The following is a 26601-nucleotide window of genomic DNA, read 5'->3' as shown; positions in this document are numbered from 1 at the left end:
TGGATCACAACATTCTGGCAGCTGCAGTGGAGGGTGGCCAGCCTGAAATTAAACAGCGCCTTACCAGAAGCTGTTTTCAGAAAAAATGTTTAGTCTTAAGGAAAATGATCACGGGTCTCTGTGAGCACAGTACAGGACAAAGTACAAATACATTTCTCTGGTGATACAGAAAGCATGCAGCATGTTTTTTGTTGAAAAGCATTTGAGGATTTCTGTCATACATCAGTTCCAGACAGCTAGGATGAATTTTTCCTCATACATATTACTTTGCCTCTAAGAATCAGACATCATCTATCTGTTTTTTCCACAATATGTTTCTGAGCTCTGTTTTTAGTGCTCCTGAAGTGACAGCTGAAACTGTAGCATATGTTCGTTGAAATGAGGCACAATGCTGTTGTACAGTCATACGGAGTTATCGGACCATTTCCATGATTTCATGATGTTTGTGGTTGGTAGAGCGAGGATTAAGGAGTCCAGGTATGAAACTTTGTTTGTAGTAGAGCTCAAAGATGGCATGTCTACAGAGGCCTGATTCCCAGAAACATGCAATATTAAGACTGTACAGCTCACAGAAACTAAACTTCAAGTAGATGACTTAATGCATGGCTACAAATATTCAGAACATGAGAAGCTATGAAAGGCTTTGGGGCTGTTTGGTAGCTATATAAACAGGTGACTATTTCCACCTGCTGCAACAGTTGAACCTTTAGCCTAAAAAAAAAAAAAAAAAAAAGCCTGGAAAAGTCAAAGTGAAGTGTCCTACAATCTGCTGATAATATCCTTCAGCCTGCCTCTTATTCATCATAAGGAAAAAGATGTTGGAAATAAACATGTCTATCCTAACTTTGTTGAGAAGACAGGACTATTGAAATTCACTTATGATTCCCAGCAAGGACACTGGTACTGAGCAGTTTGCAAACCTATTGTCTTCCAAATACCAAACAAATTTTACAGGAGACTGTGAAAGGGCATTAGAACTGCTGAGCAGATAACTGAAAATTGGAAGTCTTAAACATTCCTGAAACAGGCCTCCCCACCTGGATACTTGGTTTCAGAGCCTGAGCAAAGATACTTTCCACACATTAGGTCTTTCCTCTTGTGACCCATCCAGGTATCCTTTTAAAGATGTTAACTCAGATGAAAGGGATGCCAGTCACACCATTCTCCTCCTCTTCTGTACTCAAGTGCCCAGCAGCCAGTGAATCAGGAAAGCAAATGCAAACTGAGCACTGCTGGAAACACACTGGATCTCATCCACATGCTAAGAGCCACATGGGTAAGATTAATGGAAAAGTGCTAACTAACAAATACTTTCTTGCAGGAGTGTCTTTTGTCCCAGTGCCTGCTGTGCTAGCAGATCACATACCGTGATCAGTTTCTAATTTACTGCTGAAAAAATAAACAAGAAGATACACACTGCTCTAGGAAGGAGAGGAGTGAAGTTTAGGGTATTACCCTTCCTTTCCACATTCCAAATGGCACTAAAGGTGTTTGTTTTTATATTTTTTAATTTGTTCTTATACGGTTTATATTTGCATGCAGCATTTTTATTCCCTGAAATCTATCATTTTCCTGTCTTCTTGTATAGCATAGTATTTACATCCACAGCAGAAGATAAAACAGCTACTGGAGTTACCAGAGAACTCTACAGAGACCAAAAATTTGTTCACATAATTTACCACAGTTATGCAATAGGAGTATTCTCTGTCCTGTGGCTATATCAGGCAGCTCATTCTTCCCAATGAATCACTGCAAACTATTAATTAAATAAGCCACGCAATCATTATTTAAAAGTCCCACAGAAGAAAGTAATTATAGAAACACTTTGCTTGTATTCCGCAGGAACCATTACACTGAGGGGGAAGAAAAAGCCATTTCTTTGTACATAGCTCATTTAAATTTCAAATACTTAAACTTAAGAGTGCTATTTTTAATACTTGAGATCTGATACATACTTTGCAAAGATGAAGACATTTTAAGATTTTATGTTTTAAAAAAAAGTAAATTTTTGTCTTAAAGTTCACTATTTCATCACTATTTTACTATTGCCTGCTATTTACACTCAAGACAATGAACTCATTTTTGACTTTAGTTTCCTTGGGGGAGGAAAGAAAAAACTTTGGATGAGTACAAGAAGAAAACTTTTCCATTCACATTTGAAATATATTTGCCCCTTCTGTCTGTTGGTGTGAATGCATTTTGGCCAGTATACACTACAGAGATACTCTCTATTTATGAATTCTTTTTAGAACACTGCTGCAAGCAGCCCAACAACATGGCACATTTCCAAAGCTTATTTTTGCCTTATTACACATTATTTTCCCATTTTACTTAATAAAATGTGATTTCAATATTAGTAACCAGTTGGTACCTTTTTGCAGCAGATGAAAAAGTTTCTTTTCTGGCAACAGATACAGAGGAACTGTGGCTTGTTTTCCTGCTTCCTGTACTCCCGTTGGTTATACAGGACATCGAGATAGCTTCTCGGAGGGTTGGCTGACCTAAGAAATGAAAATGAAGAGCAGAAGGCATTAGGTTTTACATCCCCATCTCAAAGATCTATCAGAGAAGCCATAAACTTTCAGAGATGAACCAGGTAATCCTACAGCAGCAGTCCCAGCACCTGGGACAGCCAACCAGCTGGTATCCAGTGAGACACATTCATGACAGCCTTAATCTAGATAGCTGGAGAAGGGAGACCTGCAACACTTAGAGAAAGGCAAGAATTCACTATGACAGGAGACACCCTCCACTATCACAATGACAGCAAATAGCTTGTCACATCTCTTTCTAGTTATGATCCACAGAGAGAATTATAGATTATGACTAGCCTTGGTAAACAAGTAGTAAAGAAAAAAAAAAAAGAAAAGAAAAAAGCACACCAAAATTAGTAGCCACTTTTGTCCACATCTCTGTGCCACATCCCCATTGCATGAACAGCAAATTGTCACTGTTCCGCATTGGGTCATGATGCCCAGTCACTCAGACTCCAGCAACAAGTCTGAAGGATGTGACTGACAGGAGAATCACACATCTGTGTTCAATGCAGGCTTGGAATGGTGTGAAATAGATAAGGCATGAGGCCATGTTTCAAAGCAGTCAGGAAGAATCAACTGCTCTGTGCACAGAAGGCAAACACATGCAGACGTATCATTAAAACAATACCAGTTTTGGTCAATTTATCCAATTGCAGTTCTGTCAAGCAGGTTGAGGGACAAACCAATGCTTAAAAAAGTGCTTTACATATGAGGGAGATGTGCCAAGGGAATATTAGGTTTCAGAACTATTTGACTGGAAACAGAAACGGGCAGACAGGAGCTGACTGCATCCTGATTCAATTGAACCAAAGAACACAAAAGAGACCACATCTGAAATTCACATTGCATGAGGCCAATGGAGCACTCAGAAAATCCCAGAAACAAGACTGAAGGAAACCTGAAGACAATTAAGTACAGAAACACTGCAAAGATCACCACTATTTTCCTAAATTCTTCAGAAATCAGCTCTGCTTGGTGTATTCCAACTCTGTACTTCTTAGAGACCATTTTATTCAACAGATTTAAAAGGTTAATGAACCATACAAAACTAACAAAAATCAACGGATTTTTACTCCCTTCTGAAACTTGAATTGCAAGAACAAAAGGATACAAGCTGAAAAAGCACTTCTAAAATTAGAAACCTATAAATTAAATCTTTTATTTTCACTGACAAAGTAAATCATCTTCTTTGTGGAGACGCATAATATCAATGCCTATTATTCACTTTTGAACTGCATATGACCTTAACATCTCTGCCTGCTCATCGTAATAGATCAGTGCCTTCCCAAACAGCACTAGTGCAGCCTTTCAGAAATGGGAATCTGGAGGCATAATAGTGGCAATTCTCAATACCACCAGAAATACTACCACTACTCTTTAGATGTGATTCTGAAAAGCATTCACTGAAAAGCATAAAGAACAGCCGTCCTTCAGGCAAGGTACAGAATCTCACTAAGATGGGGAGAAAAAAAAAAAAAAAAGCTCTCTTTTCTTAAGCAAAGAGCACATTGATTTTTTGTTCACAGACAGTATCTAGAATTCCTCTTACTAAGTAGGGAAAGCATTAGTTCTTACATCCAAGGACAAAACCGGTCACGAGTAAAACTGTACATCATCACATGCTCACAACAAGAATGAGCTCTGCTCCATGCAATAACTCAAACAATAATTAGGAAAAAAAAGGGGGGGAGGGGTTGTAAAGCAATTTTTGGGTTATATACTTTTCAAGAAGGATATTTTGATGAGAGATCTGCAAAGTAGTTATTTCAACAAATGGCATGAAAAAATCAAGTTTGAGATGAAGATTCTTGAACCAAAAGAAAAGCATTTTTGTAGAATGACTAATGATTACCATAACACAGATTAATTTAACCATTAATTTCTTTAAAATATTTGCATTCAGACCAAAACAAGAATGACACTTCTCAATGAAGATAACTACATTGGTTGATTTTGATTTTTTTCATGTGTCAAAATATATCAGGCTCTTTTTTACGATCAAAAATAGAACTTTGGTCAGTGGCAGTTTGGTGCCATGCAACATGCAATAAAATGTAAAAATCAGCACGTAAATGCGAAGCATGAACACCCTCAAATACTCAGCGCGTTTAAGAAATAGTCCCCCTTCCAGACTCTACAAAATACATTATAATATAGCTAGGTATTCTAAAAATGACCATCAGAAAGCTTGTTTTTAAAGGAAAAAAAACAAAAACAAAAAAACAAGTATATATCTAATTGAATGTAAACAAAACACACTTTGATTTTCAATTGTTACAGCAAAAGAAGGACCAGTTTAATCCCCGTACAAGCCCCAGGTAGCAGAGCATTAAAGTCTGGCTCCCCATTGGGACAGACAGCACAGGGCTCTTCTCAGCCAGGGTAAGAGCCCAAGCTCGACCAAGCCAAAAAGTCAACTCCATGATTTTTAAAGCAGGGAATCTCTGTAGTCAGATGCTTTCAAAAATTAGTAATGTCACATCCTTACTCTTCATTGTATTTTACTGCAGGTAAAGCAAAGTTGCTTCAGAGACCTGTGTAATAATGAAGAAACTCAGGAGAACAGGATTTCCATATCAGTGGACTGATATGGATGCTGAGTTGTCCCAGCATTCAGATCACATACCTCTCCAGTATCGTGTTTAATGTCTCTTTCTAGAATAAACAGTCTGAAAATTTTCAGAACAGTACTTCTCTTTATCTGTAGCTTTGGAACAAAAGCCAGACATAAACTGAATGTACAGTGAAAGCCAGTGCATGGTGACCAGGATTAAAGCCAAACTGTCAGAGATCAAAGTGGTAAAAATATATTTCATGGATAGTAGATTCATCTCTGTTCTGATAATTTTCATAAACTAATATCTGTTGAGTTCAAAGAAGCATTTCATTAACATCTGTCAAGTATACATGTGTGAGAAAGAAAGATAAGTAGGATCAGGAAAAAACACAGGACACAACAAACCGATAATATATTTCCACTCCTTCATCAGCGTTGATTAGCTAACTGTGGGAAAACCGAGGCATAGCTGTAGGAGACGGTGATAAGTTTTGAAAATACACATCTTGTGATAACACAATGGCTTTTCTTTCCAACATACTGGAGCTGATGCTAGTAATTCATTTCTCTTCTCCAAACTGGTTATTGTTTAGGGTTAGGTCAACTTCTCCTATGTCATCCATAATAATTAGTTGAGTATCTTCATATTTGATGATCCTGACAGGTAAGCTGTCTTTCTACCAAAGAAAAGCCAAAATCTTCTATCTCTTCTGAGGATAATTTCAATTAACTGACTTAGCCATGTTAAAATACCCACATGTCATCCAAGTGGATTTAAAACAAAAAACCTCAAGTTATTTCTAACTACCAAAACAAAAGATTTGCTTATATCCTTTTTAAGCCCCCTTCCTTTTTTTTTTTTTTTTTTTTTTTAAACGCAGCAATAAGGTATATGATATCAAAACCATTCAACAACCTTAAATACTATATTTATACCAAAATTATACCATCTATGCTTAACCCCACTATTAGTCACCAGATAACCCACACAGGTGAGCCTTTAATAGGGTAGCTGAACATAAGGTTTTATTAGTACTTCCTCCCTAAAACAAAGCCATGAAGAACAAACTTGAAAGTATGATGAACTTAGACTTGCTTCAAGATGTTATTAATAAACTGTATCAAAGCAGATGTAGTTGTTTCACTTGTTTCCAAAGTTTCAAAGGACAAGAAAACACTCAGCTGATAGAAGACTGGCAAAGACTTGGGAGCACTAAGCCTCCATTTGAAAAGAGGAGGCAGGAAAAAATTTCTTCAGTACTTTGGTTTATCCAACTATTTCATCATGTAAGTTAAATTCTAAATGAAGACATTCTAAGCAGAAAAATGTTCTGATCTTCTATTCCATGAGCAGAAGTCACAGGTCAGGATGAGGTACCAATTCTCCAATAACAAGCAATACAAAACAGGAAAAACGAGTCAACTTCCCTTACTTAGTTTTGCTTAATAATCCAATTTAAAGTCCTTCAGAGCACGCAAATTTATCTCAGTAGTTATATTGATTACAATCCAAAAAATAATAGCAATATTTATTTATAATTTCTTAAATATTTTTATAGCTATCAATGCATATACAGTGATGTACATATTTTCTTACTATAATTACTCCTCCAACAGAAAAAACTAGTTTTTCAGGTGTTATGTTCCCAGACTGAAGACTTCCTTGGTGTCAGAGAACCAACAGCTTATTAAAATCACATAACACTTTTTCTTCCCCCTTCCTATCATTTTGGTATACTTTTTCCAAAGGCACTTCAACCAATTCTAAATGAGCTGTATTCAAGCAGAGGGCATTAAAAAAAAGTATCTGTGGTATTTTGAAACATTTTGATAAATTCAGGCAAAGAGTCTTGAATAAAGATACCGAAGAGTTAAAAAAAAAACCAAGACCAGTTTTGCTTTGTAAAAGCTATCTGCATTGTTCAGCTATACAGGACTGCAATTTGTAGCTTGAGAAGCATCATGGAGAATAGTAGAGCTGTACCTTGGGAGTATTAGTACACAGTCTTAAAAAAAAAAAAAAAAAAAGAAAAAACAACCCAAAACCTAAAAGCGTATCCAAAACTGGAAGAAGCATGTGGAAAAAGACTAAGGGTACCTATCACCACAACTGGAAAACAATCCAGTTAAATGCTCTGAACATTTTCAGCATGAACAGGATTATTAGGTTACAGAAATTAAATAAAAAAAAAAAATTCTACTTTCCTCTTCACTTCTGTTTCCTTCAACTTAGTTTAGCTGCTAAATGACCGTGAGTTAATTAACATGTTCTAGATTCAACTTCTTTGCATAGATGCAACAGAGGCAAGAGATTAAAGAAAGCAGAAGATAGGAAAAAATGGGGAAGTAGTGTAGAAAAAAAACAAATTTAATGCAGAAAGAACAGACAGCTCTAAAACCAGTACCTGGGAAACCCATTAAGACCTCAGGAGTGTCATTATTTGTTATGTGAGCATAGTGCCTGAAGACTTTCATTGGACTGTTCCCGTGAGTAAAAGACACATGTACAGGCATTCCAGGTAAGTATTAACACCATGGATAAGTGCCTATAATCTGTCTCTACTATGAATGCATTCCTATCTGCATTTCCATTTTCAGTTGTATTATCATTTAATAATTAGACAACGTGAACATGCACCCTGTTAATAGAACAATTAAGCATACTACAATGTTTAAAAACTAAAACCACTAATAAAAACCTATCTTCTGCTTTCACTAAATTTACTGAACACTTGGAGCCATTTTTTAAAATACAAATTAAAATGACTTCATGTTATGAAAGTGAAAGCAATGTTGAGAGAAGGTAGAAAATGTAACTGAAGCATTTTGCTTATATTAGTGCACTGAGATGGAATCTGATGTGAGATAGTACTTTGGTAATTTTCTTATTGTGGAGATATGGAACAGACAACATTTTGCACCAGAGAAAGAAGAAAAGCAAATAAAACTCTCAGATTCCTATTAAAAATTTATTCAATGAATTTTTTTTTAAAATTGCATTCCCAATATGCATTTGCTACTGCAGCTCCCCAAGACCTCTACCGTAAGGAAAATAAATACCTCTTGGTTTCTACTCTACACCAGCATGGGAGAACCTCTCTTCAAACTGCCTCAATTGCTTCAATTTCACTTTGTGACCTAAATTTGCCTGCAAGTTATTTGACATCAATTCTTGTCCAAGGATATGAACTCTATGGGCAGAGATCAGGGAGTACTTTCTCATTGACAGCCACTCTTTCAGGCAACAGCTCCTACCAGCGCAACATGATGAGCCTGAGCAATTTTACTGGTGCCATTGTGAGACACACCGAGACTTTGGGGGATGAATTCTTCTGTTATATACGTTTTGACACCCTGAAAGATTTTAATAGGTTTACCAGACACCAGCTGTGAGCCAATCTATCTTGCTGGCAGCCTCAAGTACCAGGCTGCCTTACATTTACCTTTTTATCAATGTCCAGGTAAAAAGCTTTGTTTTGAAAATGCTAACAGAACCAGACATATATCAACAGCAGATACATGTGGCAATGAGAGCACAGAGCTGCTAAAAACAAAGAACTTCCAAAGAAGAACTTCTAAGTCTTTTATTGGGGAAAAAAAAAAAAACAACAAAAAAAAGTAAAAAGACTACAAACCCAAATCACCCACACACCACAAACCCTATAGCTGCTGAGAACTTGTTCCCTAAGCAGCCCCTTCCATATTTCTAAGAACCTCCAAGCACTGTCTTTAGTCATGGCTATTTTAGTAGTCTGTAGAAAATTTGTAGCTATTTACAGAGATGCAAAATTATTATCATAGCCTTTTTATTTTCTGTTTGGAATGATTTTACTGAGAAATACTGCAGAGTAAGACACAAACACTGTGTGCTTTTCACTGTGCAATAGCAGAACACATGGTAATTCTGCTGCCAGTAGGTATTTCCCTTATCTAGTGTCTGCACTTCATGCTTGACTAGGAGACACTAAAGCAGCATCAAAACTTAACTCTCTGCCTTATCTCAAACAGTCTGCAGATCACCTGGAATTACATGAAGAGCAGCTTGCTTCTAGTTGCAGATAGACAGTCGAAATTGCAGGCATTAACCTGCTAAATCATAGACCATGGGGTATAAATAGAAATCTACCCTTGGCTCTGTCAAATTTTTCACTGAAGACTAGACTATGTTCAAAATAAGTAAGCAAAAAAAAACTACACAGAAAGAAAAAAAAAACAACAAACAAACCAAAGACTACAAGGATGAAACAAGAAACTCTAGCCCCAGCTAGGGTTGATTCAATCACTTAGCTTAAAATAAAGGGCTATGAAATGGTAAGAGCAGAATTAGTTTTCCAGATATGCACTGCAGGCAAACTAACCATAAAGGATTCTTGTGCCAGGTTGGCTTATCAAATTCAGAATGAGAAAAATCAGTTTAAAAGTGATCTGTATTTGCTCTTTTCAGCATGATCTTGTCTCTTCAGAGCACTTATTTTTAGCGTTTGAAAAATCTCACTTCAAAAACGCTGCTGAACTAGTTATAGAAAAACACAGAGGCTTTAGAGAACATTTCAGCAGCAAGTAGGAGAGACTCCTTCAAAGTAGGCTAGATACTGTCTGCTACTCAGATTAAAGCTCTGATGGAAAGATTCAAAATGTCTTTTTCTTCCAGTCCCATTACTTCCCAGTTTATTTCAGAAGAATCTATCTCACTGTCTTGCCATGCTTCAAATTAAACACACCTCTCAGTGTATGCAGCAAAACATACACATTTTTCTTGTTTCTCATTAGTAATGACAACACATATTCAAGTACTCCATTAGAGACATACTTCTGTGAAACAAAATTAAATGAAATCTAAACAAAACCCACTGTGTTATTTGATATGAAGCAAATTGCTGTAATGCAGAAACCTGTACTCTTGACAGAATCACAAATACCAGAGAGAATTTTGGAGAATTACAATACAATACAATAACCCTTTAGCAACCATGACTTAACTATTGAAAGCCTGTTATACACCCATAAAATACTTAAAAGAAAAATTAAAATCAAAGTCTGTGTTATTTTTCTATGACAATTCAGATCTTCTGCCAATCCTGTTCATTCAGGAATATAACACATTTTCCTTCATTACAATGTTTCAAGGGTTTCCCATCTACTGAATGCACTTAAAATACAGAAAGCAAAATAGCCACCTACAGCATCACAAAAATCACTGCATGATTTTGTTTTGAAATATTTACTAAAATACTGATGTTAAATTTAAACCAATATTAATATCTAGTTCATTTTGAAAGTCTAATTTCATACTTCTACAGAATTTCAGTGACTGCATACAGTCTTTCTATTTTGTGATATCTTTATGCCATCAATACATAGCTGATTTTATGGTAAACAGAGAAGCTAAGGCTAAGGTTACATTAAGCAACTGAAGACAACGAGTTCATATCACCCACAACTTGAATACAGTGCCAATTTAGTCATGATTCAATTAAGTTCAATGTATAAACTTTAATGCATCCATCTCACCCTCTCCCCCCATCCACTTTTTTTCCTCAGTTACTGCTGCTGTTATTAATTAGTAGAAATTTCACAAAGTTGAAGATATTTAGATCTTCTCACTTCCATTCTAGAAATAAAAAGTATATTTTCCACAGAACAAATTAACCTGCAGAACTTGATACGAGCCAAGAGCCTTAATGTCCCCAGAAGGAGATGGCTGCAAGTCCTGAAGGACAAGGCAAGCTCGTTCTGCCTGTGCACCATGTTTTCTGGATAACAGACACTTCCAAGACAAAGATCTTTATCTACGTTTGTGCGCATCTCAATTCCCCTGCATGTAAACAGGAAGAAGAAGGTTCTGTGTTGCATTCCTTTTGCTCACAGTTTCCCACTTACACATTTTCTTTTTGTCCTAATGGATAGCAGACAGCAAAGATTGATTTAGATGAAATACTTGCTTCAGCTTAATTTGCAGAGTTAGACAAGGATGTCTCAATCTTGATGAGACCGGAGATGCGTATCAGACAGATAAAGCTGCATTTATAAGCAGGGATGACAACAGTCTACCATTTAGCAAGTAAGAGAGAATGGCAGGATTCACAACCCAAGCCAATTAAGCACCATCACTTCCTTCCATCTGGCAGAGAGAGACTGCAAAAACACTTAATTAAGCAATCTGATCTGTCTGGCATAACTAAAACAATTCCAACTTTCAGCATTTTCAGCTTTTGCATTTTCTGCCTGTACAGTGCACCCACTCTAACACACGGTATGGCATGTCAGTTCAGTGTTATAACAGCGTTGGCATAATAGATGAACTTGAAGGCTGAAATACTGAGATAGAGTCCAGCAAATTCTGGACTGCATGATTTCATGGGGATAAATGCATTTATGACAAACTATAACTGTAAATTATCTGAAGCATATCCTATCCTTTTACTTAGTAGTAGGTCTAACACATCACCAACATACATAGCTGTAGTTTTCCCTCTCACCCTTTCTAGTTTAAAGTTGTAGTAAATTGCAATAACAATGCAAATAGTTCTCCAAAATAGAAATGTTCATGGAGGAAAAAACAAACAAACAAACAACAAAAAAAAAACCAACACAAAATATTCTTGCAAATATAGGCAAATTGGTGCGAATAGTATCTAGGGTTTTTTCTTGTTTCATTTTTGTTGTTGCTGTTGTTGATGTGTTTGTCTTAAAATTCTTAAATAATCCTATATAAAAAATAACCCTGTTTCACACAAAATCTACGTGCTTTTCCAAATAAAAAAAGGGGGGGGGGGGGAAGTTACCAATGGGGAACATATTAAATGATAATGTTCTGACTGAAAGGATTTACTAAACACAAGCGTACCTTTACTTGGAGCTGATTTTCTTACAGAAGCTACATGGTCTTCAGAGATAGCAAGGCGCCTTAGCACATCAGCCAATGCTGCTTTTAGGACAGTGATTTCATCTTCTTGTTGCTGTACTCTCAGTTCTAAGGCTGAAAGTCGGTCTTGGACATCAGATGTGCTTGCAGCTGAGATGCTGTCATCTGTATGAAGGGGAAACAGAAGAAAGAGGGAATAATTGTTTTGTTCCAAAGCACAGAAAGACATGTACAGCATGAATACATCTGTCCCGTCCTTTTGAAGTACTCATGATATTCAAACATGTCCAGGCAATGAAGGAAGATATATTATATTAAACAAATCAAAGTAATGCTTCAAGATAGAAGTATTTCTAGTCATCAGCTTAAAAGGCTTAAGTAGAATGGCTGCACTAAAAGCAGAAGAGGATATTACTTTCTGTTAGAAGTGTAGAAGGAAAAATATGCTTATGCAGTTTAAGAAAGACTGAAATTAAGTTTATTTACAAAGCCAGCTAAACTATGCTCAAATTTTACAGTTCATCCTTTTGGAACCACTGAAGATTTTAAGTGATATGAAATTTTAAAACGATATAAAGTTTAAAAAAATACATTTAAAACACAAGTGTCTGAGTTTGTTGTGTTTTATGTTAGTGGGATTTTGAGTTTTTGGGTGGTTTTTTTTTTTTGGTTGGTTGGTTGTTGTGTGTTGTGTTTTGGTTTTTCTAACATCCTCACCTTGCACAGGCACAAAAAAAGCCAATATTATTATAACATTTGGCCTGAAGTGAAAAGAAAGTAAATACACTAAAACAAGGTTCCAAAAATCTGTTTGGCCACACAGAGATAGATTAGCATTGAAGGCATACTACAGCCAAATCTATTCTTCAGTGGTAAAAAGGAAATTACAGCTTCTGCATATTCTTTGCTTCTGACAGTTCTTTGCATTATTTCTGCCAAGCCAAAATAACACACAACAGATTTTCATATTTGGCTGTTCCAATAAGTCACAGCCTAACCACTAAAAAAGATCCATAAAAGAATATGTTGCTCAATCACAAGGTAGTGAATTCCTTATCCATCCTTAATCTTACTAAAACTCAGTAAGGAACGGTTTACAAAAATGTAACCTTTATTCTACATACAGACAGTATGAAATATTTTATGAAATAATTCCCAACAGAAAATTCACACATTGGAGCAAGGGATTGGATCATGATACTGTGATTATATACAGCCTAAGCTTTAGAACACTAATCTAATAAATAAATAGCAAGGAAAAAAGTCAATACAAAGACAACTAAAAATTCTTCACTAAACAGCTTAACTTTTGAAGAACTTGTATAAAATAAAGGGAAACACAAGTCAAAGTGCTCCATTTCATTAAATATGAAAGAGATCAAGGATTTGAGTGCCAACTTCCATGCTTTTAAAACAGAAAACTGATATGAATGACAGTCACTACTGAAGGAGCAAGAATTTAACCAACTGAAAAAAAAAAGTCATGATACTTTTACAAAGTGAAGGAAAAACAAAACAAAACAAAAAAAAAAAACCTCCTGCGATGAATTAGCAAAGCAAAGTAACAATAGTAGTGAAATGTTAATTTTTATTAAACTGAAAGGAATCATTAACACCACACTGGTAGGACAACTCCCAGAAGGAAACAGTTTTGCATAATGCCTTATTTCTTTATTTTGTCAAACCCAGAAGAGAAATTTATCACTTTGTGGCTAATGCTATTCATGCTAATAAATAAGAACTGCAGAGGAATTAACAAAATATGCAATCAGACTGAGTCCCAGAGACAATGGATGAGAAGAACTCTGAACAAAATGACTTTAGTATCACCAGCCATAATAGTAAATCATTTACACACGCAAAAAAAAAAAAAAAAAAAAACAAAAACAATTTTTTAAGAGTTATTTTAATAACTAAACTCAGCTTGTTCTCTGATCCATCACAGGTATTTTAGAAATCCACACTGAGACTGCTACTCCAGTTAGAAAGAACTGTGTAAGATTCATCTATTGAAAACTCTATTTTCAAAACATAAAAACCCCATCTGCTTTATGGAGCTACAGGAAATTCCTACAGGCACACATATGCATCTACATAGCACATAAAAAGGAACTATGGTCAATTTACATCAATTAAGTCATGAAGAGTTTTGGCTTTAGCGAAGTAGATTGAAAGAGGAACCACATAATTCATACTGCTGCTGTAATCACAATACTAGCCTTTAAATAAATGCATGGGACCAGACAAAATGGACACTGTACAGAACAATGGAAATTATTTTTACAGTAATTATCACAATCTTCACATCTCATCATATGCTACCAGAATTTTAATCAGACACAAAAGTTTGACATTTCTCTTAACTCTTTTTCCACTTGCTTCTTATATGTATTTGTCTGCTAAAGTTTTCAGTTACTCAACCATTAAAAAGTCTGATAGTGGTTAAATTTCCAGGTACTTCAAACATGCAGCACATAACCATAAAAGATTTGCAACAGGACTAAGTAATTCTCTCTTAGCTATGTCAAATCATCATTTTAGAAGCCAGACATAGCTCCGTTCTTTGTGTGAAGTCCAAAACACCAAACCAAGAAATGCTCCGCAGTTGGTCCCTCTTTGATGAGCACAGCCAGAAGTGCACTACAAGGGCTTTTCTTTTTTTTTTTTTTTAACTCCCACTGGTGTATTGACAAGTACTGACAAGACAGCCTCTGCCAAACTCAAGCGCCTCAGAAAAAGAGGCCCATTAGGTTGCACCCTCCAGCCCTCAAAGCCACAGTCTTGCCACTCATTACAAATCTCCAAGGGCCAGTAGAGAGCCAAGACTTTCTGCAGTTTTGTGATCTCCTCAACATAAACAAGGATGGTGAAGACAAATGCTCAAGATGGTTGACCAGTGCTCATCCCTACTTGTGCTATGGAGGTTCAGCCCCTAAGCAAAGCCCAGTGAGTTGATGCAGAATCAAACCCAATGACCTGTCTGAGATGGCAGCTGTGCAAATGGAGCATGAAAAGGAAATCAAGAAGATTAAGACATCTAATTGACTCAGAAACAGGCAAAGCAATGGGATGTGTGTTTAATGGGAGAAAACAACCAGCAGCTGCTTTGCACTGCAAGGGCAGCACATGAAACACAACAACTGAAAGAAGTTTAATAGCAAGATCACCCAGAAATCAAGAATATTTTATTTGACCAAGAATCACAGTCACACACTGGGAAGACATTTTGCTATTCTCTATTACTCTACTGAACCAGGGTATGTTCTAAGTGATGACAAATTTTATGTAGGAGAACTGAAAATGACTGGTTTCCAGTCCAAACACCTCACCCACGAAAACACATACTCAACTGAACATTCCCTTCTTGACAGTGCCTTAAAAGTAAATCAGCTAGAGATTAGTTTAAAAGAAGATGCCTTGAAAGTAAATACAATTGCAATCCTTGAGATCAGTTTAACTAATCTGCGAGGTACATTTAAAAAATACTGGCTTTTGGGTATTTCTTACTTTAAAAACACATACAGGAGTTCCAAAGAACTTCTTCAGAAGAAATTTAAACAAAAAACTTCTTTCAATGGCATGCTGTTCTCTTTTCAGAAGGAAGTTCAAAGACAGTCACAAGCAAAACTTAAAATTTACCGTTCCCTTCTCTTCTTCCTCTCCAAACATCTGGCCATTCCTTTGTGCCACACAGGGCATCCAGGCCTTTCACGAGCCACTCAGCTTAATAAACCAGAGGGAGCTTTTCATTTCTTCAAAGAGAGAAAAGAAGTCAGAAAAATGGGCCAGATACTTCAGTGAAACTGACTACGTATTTTAATTAATTCACTTCATTTTCAGTGGGACTGTGTAGTCCTCTGGTTATTTTTTTGTTAAAACAAAATGGTACAATTTCTGATGTTCTGGTCATTTTTCTCAAGCTGCCCATAACCTCTATTCTCAAGAGGGAATTTGCCCCAATATCCATTGTGAAGAAAGTGCCATCTGCATTGCTGGCTGGTGAAAGGAAGGAGAAGTGCATATAAATAGAGGTCTGAGGTCTTTCGCCTTGAAAAACAGTGTAAGATAAGAGTTTCAGAATGCAGAAAAAGCAAATCTATGCTAGGTCTAAAGATATGCCACACCATGACATTCAAAATGAAAAGATTTGCTATTTTATCATACTTCATCAGTTTGAATTTTAATTTTAGCCATTAAAATATTAACTTCCCCTACTTTTGGGCCAAGCAGGGATGTGCTAGATGCTTGCGTTCAGTACTTAAGAGACATATGAATGACTAAAAATTAGCATTAATTTTTCATAGCCAACAAATGGCATTAAATAGATACATTATGCTACACGGAAAACTTCTCACAGTCACGAATCAAACCACTCCCATCAGTCTGAACAGACCTGCAGCTCAAAAGTTCCCTCAGGCTTTGTCAAGGAATTCTGACAGTGGGATCCAATACATAGTGAAGGCACTTAGAACTCCCAACACACCTCTCACTTTGCTTCTCATGTGTCACTGAGCAGGTATGTGAGGATAACAGCATTTGAAAGATATCACCCTTAATCGCCATCTGTCTGAGAGAAAACCAAACACTCTACATTTAAAATGTATGTATTTATATATATATCTTACAACTGAACTGGGGCCCATAAACAATTCCAGAGTATCCATTATCCTTTCTTGGAGCCAACTCCTGCCAGCTCTGACTAAACGTAAGGGCTTGCTTTTAGACACAAGCAACATTTCAGAAAAACAAATTCTACAAGCTCCAGCACTTGGAAATTTAAACCACAGGATGGAAAATCCTACATTTTGTCCAATAAAACCACAGAAACCACAGATATTTTTAAACCACTGTCTGCCAAGGCACCCACACAGTTTTCTGTTTTCCCCAGAGCACTAAGAGCCTTTTATTAAAGAAATGCAACAGAAATTACTTGGACTGGTATAAAGATCTGGCTCACAATTTCAGAAGACAACAGACCCAAAAGAATCCCTGCTCACTAGAACAATGACGTGCCCATGTGCACAGGAAGGCATGGATTTGCACAGCCTGTAACTTTTGTTCTGAAGACCAATGAATAATTTGACTCTGGCTAAGGGTTTTAGTTCCAGACAGATAACAGTCAAATTTTTCCTGCCATGTTAAGTGAAGGAAAAATTCTCTGTTGTTTTCTGTTGCCTATATGTCTGAAGATAGGTTTATCAAAGGTGCAAAGATTCTCTTCTGAACTCATAATACAAAATTCACTAAACAAAACAAAACGTCACTTAAGGAGCATGGGAAGAACTGGAATTAAAACAAATTAAAACATGCACACTGAAGATTAAGAAAGTCTGATTTTCCTAACAGATAACTTATCAACTCTTAATGTGTCCCTGGAGGCTAAAGCCATTGACATGAAAGCTGAGTGGGAAGTTCTCCCCAAGTCTGCCTGTTGCAAATGCAAGACTCAGGCCTTTAACGCTCTTGATTACCCCATCTATCTTTCACTTCCTTTCCTACTTTTTCCCTCACTTCACCTCATTTCCCAATTATTCCATTCAGAATTAAGAACAATGCATTGCTTGATCTCATTAACAAACCTGCGCTTACTACTGCAAACGAAGGTAAAAGGTTTCTTTATGCTAATACAGATGTTTTGAAACTAACATAGGTAGATCATTGCAGATTGGTCTCTTCTCACAGCTCATGTGGTATGTTAGTACTCTGAACACCAGCTGAACTCTTTATTTTCTTCTCACACAAACATTTCTTTGAGCTTTCAGGAAGAACTGTTATCATTCCTCACTCAAACAGCTGCATAAGTACCATCACATTGAGACATTCTATTTTTCAGTCTTATCTTAGCCCCTTTTGCAGTAGTTAGTAAAAAAAACAAACAAACAAACAAACAAAAAACAACAACAAAAACAAACTCAAAACTTATTACTCTCCATTAGCCTTTGAACAGATGCTACCACAGAATCAGACTATGAAATCCAATGGACAGTAGGCACCTAAGACATCAGAAGCATAATTAAGGGTAATCTACATTTCTAATCATAGACCACGTAATAAGATTGCTCAAAAATACATCAGTGCACTCCATCACGTTAAGTATACAGAACCGAGCCATAAAAACTAAACAAAAGAAAAAAAACCTCTAGCTCAAGGCTGAAAATTTAGAGTGCGTGTAAAAACCTCAGTAAAAACCTTGACAGGAATATGGTTCATACTGTTAAGAATTTATGCATGACTTTGATAAATGAAAACTGGCCCATCTGGAGCAGATCTGTACAGAACTGTGTATATCTTTATAGACAATCATGGAACCCAAAACTCAATTATAAAAAACAATAAAATAACATGCCATATACTATAAAATTAAATCACCATGGCTTTGCATTTAGTTTTAAGATAAGAACAAAGACATACAACTACAGTGGAACAAAGTTTTCTTTGGACTTTTCATCAAGCATACTGCACATCCATATTAGCACATTGTTCTGTCTGTAGATGATTCACAAGATTTTCTCACAGCACATGAATATTCTGAAACGCAACAGCTGCTACTGATCCTTGTAGATTTTGACTGTTTAATGATTAATTTGAAATGAGTTCACATCTGTGAACCTGCACTACTGAAACACTGCATTACAGAGAACATCACCCATGCTTTGAGGCAGTCTCATTTCAAAGAGTTAGTCCGACATATGTGATGATCTATATCTTCATCTCTAATAATTAGTTTTGCTTGTATATGCTGAACATATCTGAGAACACAGGCTTTCATATTCATTTATTTATATACTTGCTGGCACAAAAAAAAGCAAGAGAGGGAGAAAGATTAGAACATAATACAAAAAACATCATGGAAAAATTAACTTGGCCATATCCACAGTTACAGCACTTCGATAAAAATATTTTTGTAATAATCCAGCGCATCTGCTGCTGTAAGCACTCATTTTAATGTTGATAATCTAGAAATTTAACTGCACAAAATTCACAGGGTACAACTCCACCCTGTATTTAATTAAATGGATCATTAAGCTTGCCCAAGTTTCCAGTAACTGTATTATCTACTGGGCACCCATGTCTTACAAGAAACAGAACAGTCTTCAAACCTGGCCAATACTAGATTTGATAAGCAGACTGAGGAAAGAAAACCAAACCAACACTTCTGCACATTTCTCCTGTTTGACATAGGAATCCATGTAATTACTTGAAGAAGCAGGTAATTATGCTGGCTGTCTCTCAAATATCCTTTCCCCAGATGCATACTTCTTATCAACTCCACCTCCATTAAGATGCATCTAAACACTAAAACCATTCACTGTATTTTCACCACCTGCTAATTAAAATGCCTTGTGGTTTGTTAAGAATTTTCTTTTTCCAGCATTGGTTAGCACCTGATCCCTCAGATAGTCTTCTGAAGCTCAAGTTTTTCAGTGCTTGGCCTTCAACTGGCAAGACATGCCCTTATCTTCCAAAACAGTGCTTCTGAACAACACATGATGGCTACAAGAACCTGTGTGGGATGCTCTACATAACTTGTTCAGCAACAGTCCCAGTCATCCCAGATTCTTTTTAGTATCAGATGACACCCTATTTTCATGTCACAGCAATAGAAAGTGAAGCACAGCAACTCTTACTATTATATAACATACATGCTTGGAAGTTCACAAGGGAATTAAATAGTTTACAGTGACTGCTGCAATCAACCGCTCTACCATAAATTGCACATGCATTAAAAATAACATTGAGTCTTAAAATCTTCTATATTGGAAAACAATCTTCAAGATTAGTAGTATATTTTCAACAACGTTGAATATAGATAATATATATATGAATATATCATACTATGCTAGAAAAGTATGTACATAAAACACACATAGCTATATTATATCTATATAATATATATTATTATGTATTTTATATATGTTATATAATATACTATATCATGCTAGAAATATCAGCATTATTTACAATAGTGAACACTTTCACAATAAAGTCCTCAAGTCCTAATTTAAAAGTTATAAATTAGTAACTTTTCCAACCAAACAGAGCAGGCTTAAAATGTCAGTGTCTTTCTCCTGAGCCCAGTCAGCTCTCCCAGGCACCTCATGCCCACAGCAATCAGGCTTCTGACATGCATGGGAATGTCCTGGCTACTGGGCAATAACTTAATTAGAAAATTGGGTAATTAACAGATTCTTTTGACCTTAATCTTTTTAACTATGCTCTTCATCTGTTAAATGCAAGTATCATCCCACACTTAACCCATAAAGGTTAATTAACACTGGTAGGCTACTGAGACACTACCGTAAGTTCTGTAGCAAAGTCAGTGTTGAAATCCTTGAATAATGAGACTAAAAGCCCTGCCATAAAGATAACAAAGGTAGCCAAGCAAGGAAAATTAAAAGCAACTAAACACCAAGCAGCTGTTTTTTTGCTAGACTTGTCATTTCTGACTAATTCCAAAGAGACAGTGATCAAGTAATTAAAAGCTGCACCTTAACACCTACATGATCTAGAAGTCTAAGTACAGGTTTGAAGGACTACCCCCTTATGCCTTCTATGTTCAGTCCTGAACTTCACATGCATAAACATTTGCATTACAGATGTCTCATGATGACATAAATCAACAAAAGACAGTAGTGCTACTAGTCACTGATCTGCTCAGCACCATTTGAGATGATACTGGCACTATCCAGGCTTGGACAAAAATACCAAAACATCACACAGCAGGTCCAGTGAATGCTGTGCAGAGTGCACCAATAAATGTCTCTTTCCAGGAACATTTTGCCAACTCGTTTACACAAAGTGGTACCCACCAGTTATGACTGCAAGACAAGGAAGTTGGTGTTAAGGTTTGTAAGTGGAGGGGAAAAAAAATTAAAAGAGCACTCACAGTCATGTCAGATTCTTCCACTCCTTCCCCAGGCATCTTATTTACTTATTTAACTGTTCTTGTCAAAGTGATGATATTAATTCCTATTTAGAGCAGTGTCTGTATATTTAGGCCTATTTTTGTAGAATTTAAGCTCCAATTCATACAGGTTACTGCCAATTTTCCAAGACAATTTATTTAACTAATGTGCAAATAAAATCCAGTTTGCAAAGCATTCAATCTTCAGCTTGCAACATCTCAGGCCAAACTCAACATTTACCATCTTTGCAGCAAATCTGCTGCAAAACAGTATTCAGTAATACCAACACAGTTTTAATCTGAAATTTATGGACACCCTCCAATATCTTAAACATTTATTATTCATTCAGGCAACAAACCAATCTAAGATTTTGTTTGTTTGACCTTCTGAAAAGAACATTTTTGCCCTGAAGGAAAGCTGTTTCTACCCACTACATTCAGTATATTCTCATCAGTTGTGTTGTCTAATTTCAGAAGCACAACAGAAAAGCACTGAAATCATTAAGTGATATAACATCAGTCAAAGCAACACACTTTCTTTTATGGATTCAATTTATTTTGTACCATGCAGTGTTTATTTGCAAAATTTTCTCATCTCAAATCATGAGATACAAACGAATGATCTCCAGCTTCTGTTATCTAGGCATCCAGTTAGGCATTATGTGTCTAAATGGAAATGTTTGAACACTTCTGTAATTAATTGTGCTGGATGCTACATTGTGCTACCCTTTTTTCCTTCCCTCAAGACCCATAAAAGAGTATCTAATCTGTAACACCAAAAACACCACTGTACAAAGTTTGTTCAGTCTCACTCTGCTATTCTAACCCACACTATCATAAATGCAGTTGTCAGTCAAGTCAAGAAAAACAGAGAGCCATGGTCTATTTAATTAATTTCCCTTCCCAAATAAATATGTTTTTATTCAAACTGTCTACTTATGAATCTGTGTTGCATCGGTTGAGCCTCTGCCAGTGTTTGCTTGTATTTTACAGGCTATAGAACGTTATCATGTTGATTTAGTATTACATTTACACAAGAGGAATGCTCTCCCCCTGAAATGATGGACACACAAAAATAGGTGTTTTAGAGTACTGTTTGGTTACAGAGATTCATTAACTGATATTGATAGTGCATGCATAGTGCATGCTTTTCTCTCTTGCTGTTATCTTCCTTAAAGCTTAAGGGAAAGCTGGCCCAGTCCACCCTTTGTGGTACCATTTCAAGGTCAAAATTCAGCCTTGCCATGCAGACTGCTCTTCATCCCCCCTAAAATCCACAGTGACCCTCTTCTGGATGCCATGCTCCTCACCACTAGCCCACTGCTACTCATTTTTGTGTTTCTGGCATCCCTTGGGGTAACCAACCAGAAACTCCCCTTGCTCCTGCAGAGAATGTAGTCTCTCTCACTCTGCTGGGAAGGATGGGATTCTGTGGGTTCCAGTGCTCAGTAGGCACTTACACCAAGCTGGCATTCACATGAGCGTAATCTCTGGCACTTGTATGTCTGAATTACGTAACACAGCCATTTCAGATAAATGAAAAGATTGGCACGGGAAGAGGCTTATCAACTTGTATTATCTTAGTTTTCTGGTATTTCAGGTATATGAGTTCCTTCCACTTACAGCACCATGCAATCTCCCACTTTTCTCTGAAGAGACCTTGCAATGTCATTGTCCTTCCTTATATTTTCTTACCTGCAAGCAATGACAATACGTTCCCTTCCGTGCAAATAATAAGCTGTACTGAGAGACAAACACTCCTGGATGAAGCGTGTGCAGAACACGTTACCTTTTGCTGCTACAACCAGAGGATGCAACTTCTTGAATGTAACAATATCTCATAGAAGGGCTTGGAACAGACCTCAAAGATCATCCCATTCCAGCCCACCCCCCAGACATGGGCAGGGCTGTGACTGGCTAAGTCAAGCACTAGCTCAGGTTGCCCAGGACCCCAGCTATCCTCTTTGTGTTGGCAAGAATAAACACAAGGCTTCCTTTTCCTATTTTTAAAGGCCTGTTGGTTCTTGGGAACACAAGACCAGACCTCTGTGATCATGACCTACATCCATGAGGACACAGACAGCAGCAGACCCAAAAACCCACTTTGGTTTCCTCAACTAAGATGCCTCCCTGACTTCTGCAACACAACTAGGCTATCTGCTCCAATCCAAGGATGAAGCACAATCTCTGCAACTGCCACACAGTCTGGCTATGAGCTGCTATCTGCAGCCACTCACTGCACATTAATAGTTAGCTTCATTTCAGTTGCCACAGAAGAGCAAGTATTGAGAAATAAAGGGAGTATTTCCATTCTACATGACACAGAAAACACTTCAGAGCAGACAGGAAGCAGAAATATCTACACTGGTATAAGTTGATAGCCACCCTCAAAAAGAGGAACTGATCACAAATACAGTTCTTTAACTAACTAGTTCTTTAGACACACTCCTTTGTTTTATTACATCAGCAACTAAACAGTCCCAGTGAAGCCCTGAAGTTCGCACTTCCTATAAACAAGGTGTGGGTGGAAAGCATTGCTCACAGCCTTCCTGCTGCTGTGGCTGCTACTGTTTGACAGAAGCCTTACTGCACAGCCACCAAACCTGCCATTCTGCAGCATGCTGCCCTCAGCTACTTGGAAGGATTTCACATCAGCATTTCATATTTGACAAAGCAAGGTACTCTCCTAAACAACTCAGTCTGCAGCTCCGCCACCATGTGCTGCCATGTTTTCTACAATAAGGACACCACTAAAAACTTTCTGCAAAGGCTCTAATCCTACAAACAAACAATATTACAAAGAAATTAAGCTAATTTCATTAATTCGTGACAAGGCTTATTTACTCGTGACAAATGTTTATGTTAAGAGCTCCCAAAATTTCACCGTGTTTTATGTAGATGTTCCATACAAAAGTTCCATAATTTCACATGGTTGATACTGATTATCATGAATGTGTCCATAGAAGTCGTCTGCAAGGGAATAACATGCATTTTCACAGGAATGCCTTGTACTCCCCTTCTTAAAGGATGCTTTCGGAGAACACATTTCTGATGTTAAATATTTGTCAAACTTTGTAAATCTAATGGTACTCTATTTCTATGAAAATTAAATCAATCATATTTCATATTATATTTATAGTTATTTTTTAGATAGATGAAACCTATGGCTTATTTTCCTATTATTTGCTACCAAAGCAACATTTTAGGAAAATAAATAAATAAATAAAAATACCTATAAATAGCAAAGAAAGTAGTACTGGTTATAATATATACATCTGGTATTAGAAGTAATCAAGTTGTACAGACACTTCACAGATAACCAAGAATTAGATCTGGTTGTGACTGAATAACAGCAGCCTTGTGAATCATGAAAAAGCTGCCTCAAGCTTCGCCTGTTTCTTTTCTCATTCTTTCAAATCAAGTAACTTTACTACAAACTGACATCAAAGTCTTGTTCAAAAGAAGGATCTGTGCTTAAAACACAGCTTCACAAAAAGCAGAAGCAGTGGGCAGAAAATGGGAACTAGGAAGTTGATAAACTTTATGATAACTCTTCTAAAAAAGTGAAGAACATACTGGACAATGGAGCTATATGCTGTAGGTGACTGTTGCTTCTCTTCCTCTTCTAGCAGTCTGTAGATTTCTGCAACTTTCTCATATCTAGGAGGAATAATCTTAAACCTGGCAGCTATCCTCTTAAGCCAAAGAGTTATCCAGTATTCCTTTGACTCTGGCAAATCAAGATTATTAAGATTAATTTCATATACATTTATTAAGTATTAACTACAATAACTACTTAAATATGTAAAATGCATAGACAGTATCTACTTAAATATATAGAACAACTATCCAAGAGCCTGCTATTTCTTCACAACATCTCAGTCAAAATAACACACTCCTTCATGCACAAAACGGATCCCACTTCTCTGACTTGATATATCAGTAAGAAAAAAACAAATTTTGTGGTACTATTTTAACACCTTGTAATCATTCTGAGCATCTTATTTTCCATCTACTTTTATTTATTTTTTTTTTTTTTAAATGTTACCAGGAAAGGAACTATGTTGGTTCAAGTGCAGAATGGGTGCATTTGTAGTCAGCATCTTTGGGCTACAGAATAGGGTATGGCCGCATAAACCACCAGCAAGAGAGCAAAATAGGGAGTCAGCAGCATCACAGCTTCCCCATAAGAACTACTCAAGCACACACTTACTCAAGAACGAAAGCCAGGCTATTAACCCACATTTACTAACCCTCTGTGTCAACACCCTGTGAGTTTCCACCTTCACACAGCCCTCCACAACTCATGCTAAAGGCCATGCTATGAGTGGGACCAGCCCTGGTGACCTGTGATGCCCAAACCCAAGTCAGTGTAGGCAGGCAAAATGCAAAATTCAGCCAATATCTCTCAGAGCTGGGAAGAACTCCTAGCGATGGCCCATGGACAAAGAAGAAAACTCATTCAGCTTCTCCTGGAAGGAAAGACTCCCCTCAATGTGCTTCACAGATATAAACACCCTGACTGAGTATTGTCATGGTTTAAAGTACTGCTAAATAGCACCACAGGCAAACAAGGGAAAAGAAAAACAAACTCGTGCCATTTTAAAGTGTAAAAACAAACAAACAAAGTCAAAAAGGAAGAACAAAGGGAGAAAATACAGTATCTACTCTACTGTTATTATGCATCAAACGGTCTTCTCATCTCACATTAAGTCTGACTAATGATTGTAACACGTGGTCCTTCCATCCCTTCTCCTCATGGGGTAAGATCTGCATGTTCAGCAATTTTGCTGAGTTTATTTGCACATTCTACTCTCACAGTTGCTCTGTGCCATCTGCAGAAGGAGCAGGTTAGAGAAGCATGCCTGAAGGGAGGTTTGAAATGCTGCCGCATTTACTCTTCCATGTGACGCAGAAGTGTGATGCAAAGTTCATAAAGACAATTTTCTGGGTCTCCTAATCTGGGCCTAACTCAACATTTGTGAGCAAAATCTCACTCTTGAGAATATGAGTGAACATCTGAGTCTTTGTGTCTGACCTTTAAAGACTGCTTATCACATCAACTGCACTTTTGATACTTCTCTAATTTTAATTTAAAGCAATTTGCAATGTGATTTCCCATATACTTTCTGCAAGTGCTAAAAAAAAAAATATATGCTAACCGCTACCCTGTGCCAGTCATCATTTCAACCTCCCTGTGATGACTAATACATATTCCTAGAACTGCTAGAAGTGAGAGAGCAGAACAGGCAAAGCAGAAGAAACTTTTCACAAAACCATAACCACATGTTTCAAAATGAACTATCATGTTAAAGAATTGAGACTATTCCACTGAGTCAAGTAGGCATCACCTTCTTAAAAGTGTAAGATGAAACCCCTTAACCATATTTAAATTTGTAAATTTATTTCCTGTCTTAATAGCACTGGTGTTATTGGTGTTAAAGTGCCGATATTTACTGTAGATATTTAGATATTTATATACACCAGGGATAATTTTTTTTTTTGTCTTTTAGTGGAGGTTCACATTGAAAGTTTTTGTTTGTATTTTTTTGCATTTTATTCATTGAGTGGCTGTGCAAAAGTTTTCACAGACTGGTCAAGGTCAGCAGAGACCTCTGGAGCTCAGCTGGTTCAGCCCCTTCTTAAGCAGGGACATCTAGAGCCAGTTGCCCAGAGCCATGCCCAGGTCTACAGTCAGTTATGTATATCAGAGTCCAATACCTTCCTTCACATCATG

General features: G+C 36.9%; 1 protein-coding gene across 10 annotated transcripts in view; it reads right to left on the bottom strand.

The window, feature by feature from the left end:
* The window catches only part of EML4 (EMAP like 4), a 140276-nt gene that overhangs the window by 55434 nt on the left and 58241 nt on the right, over positions 1–26601 (bottom strand). For all 10 annotated transcript variants that reach the window (XM_015857492.3, XM_085541195.1, XM_085541196.1 and 7 more), the window contains exons 2-3: positions 11942–12124; positions 2372–2501 (exon numbers count right to left, since the gene is read on the bottom strand). In XM_015857492.3, the coding sequence (XP_015712978.2) occupies positions 2372–2501; positions 11942–12124 (313 nt within the window). The remainder of the gene's footprint in view (positions 1–2371; positions 2502–11941; positions 12125–26601) is intronic.

Source organism: Coturnix japonica, chromosome 3 (genome assembly GCF_054131305.1).
Source record: "Coturnix japonica strain WE chromosome 3, WE-NBRP24, whole genome shotgun sequence".
Lineage (NCBI taxonomy): Eukaryota > Metazoa > Chordata > Aves > Galliformes > Phasianidae > Coturnix > Coturnix japonica.
The sequence above is the reverse complement of the archived record's forward strand: the minus strand, read 5'-3'. Positions and strand labels throughout refer to the sequence as shown.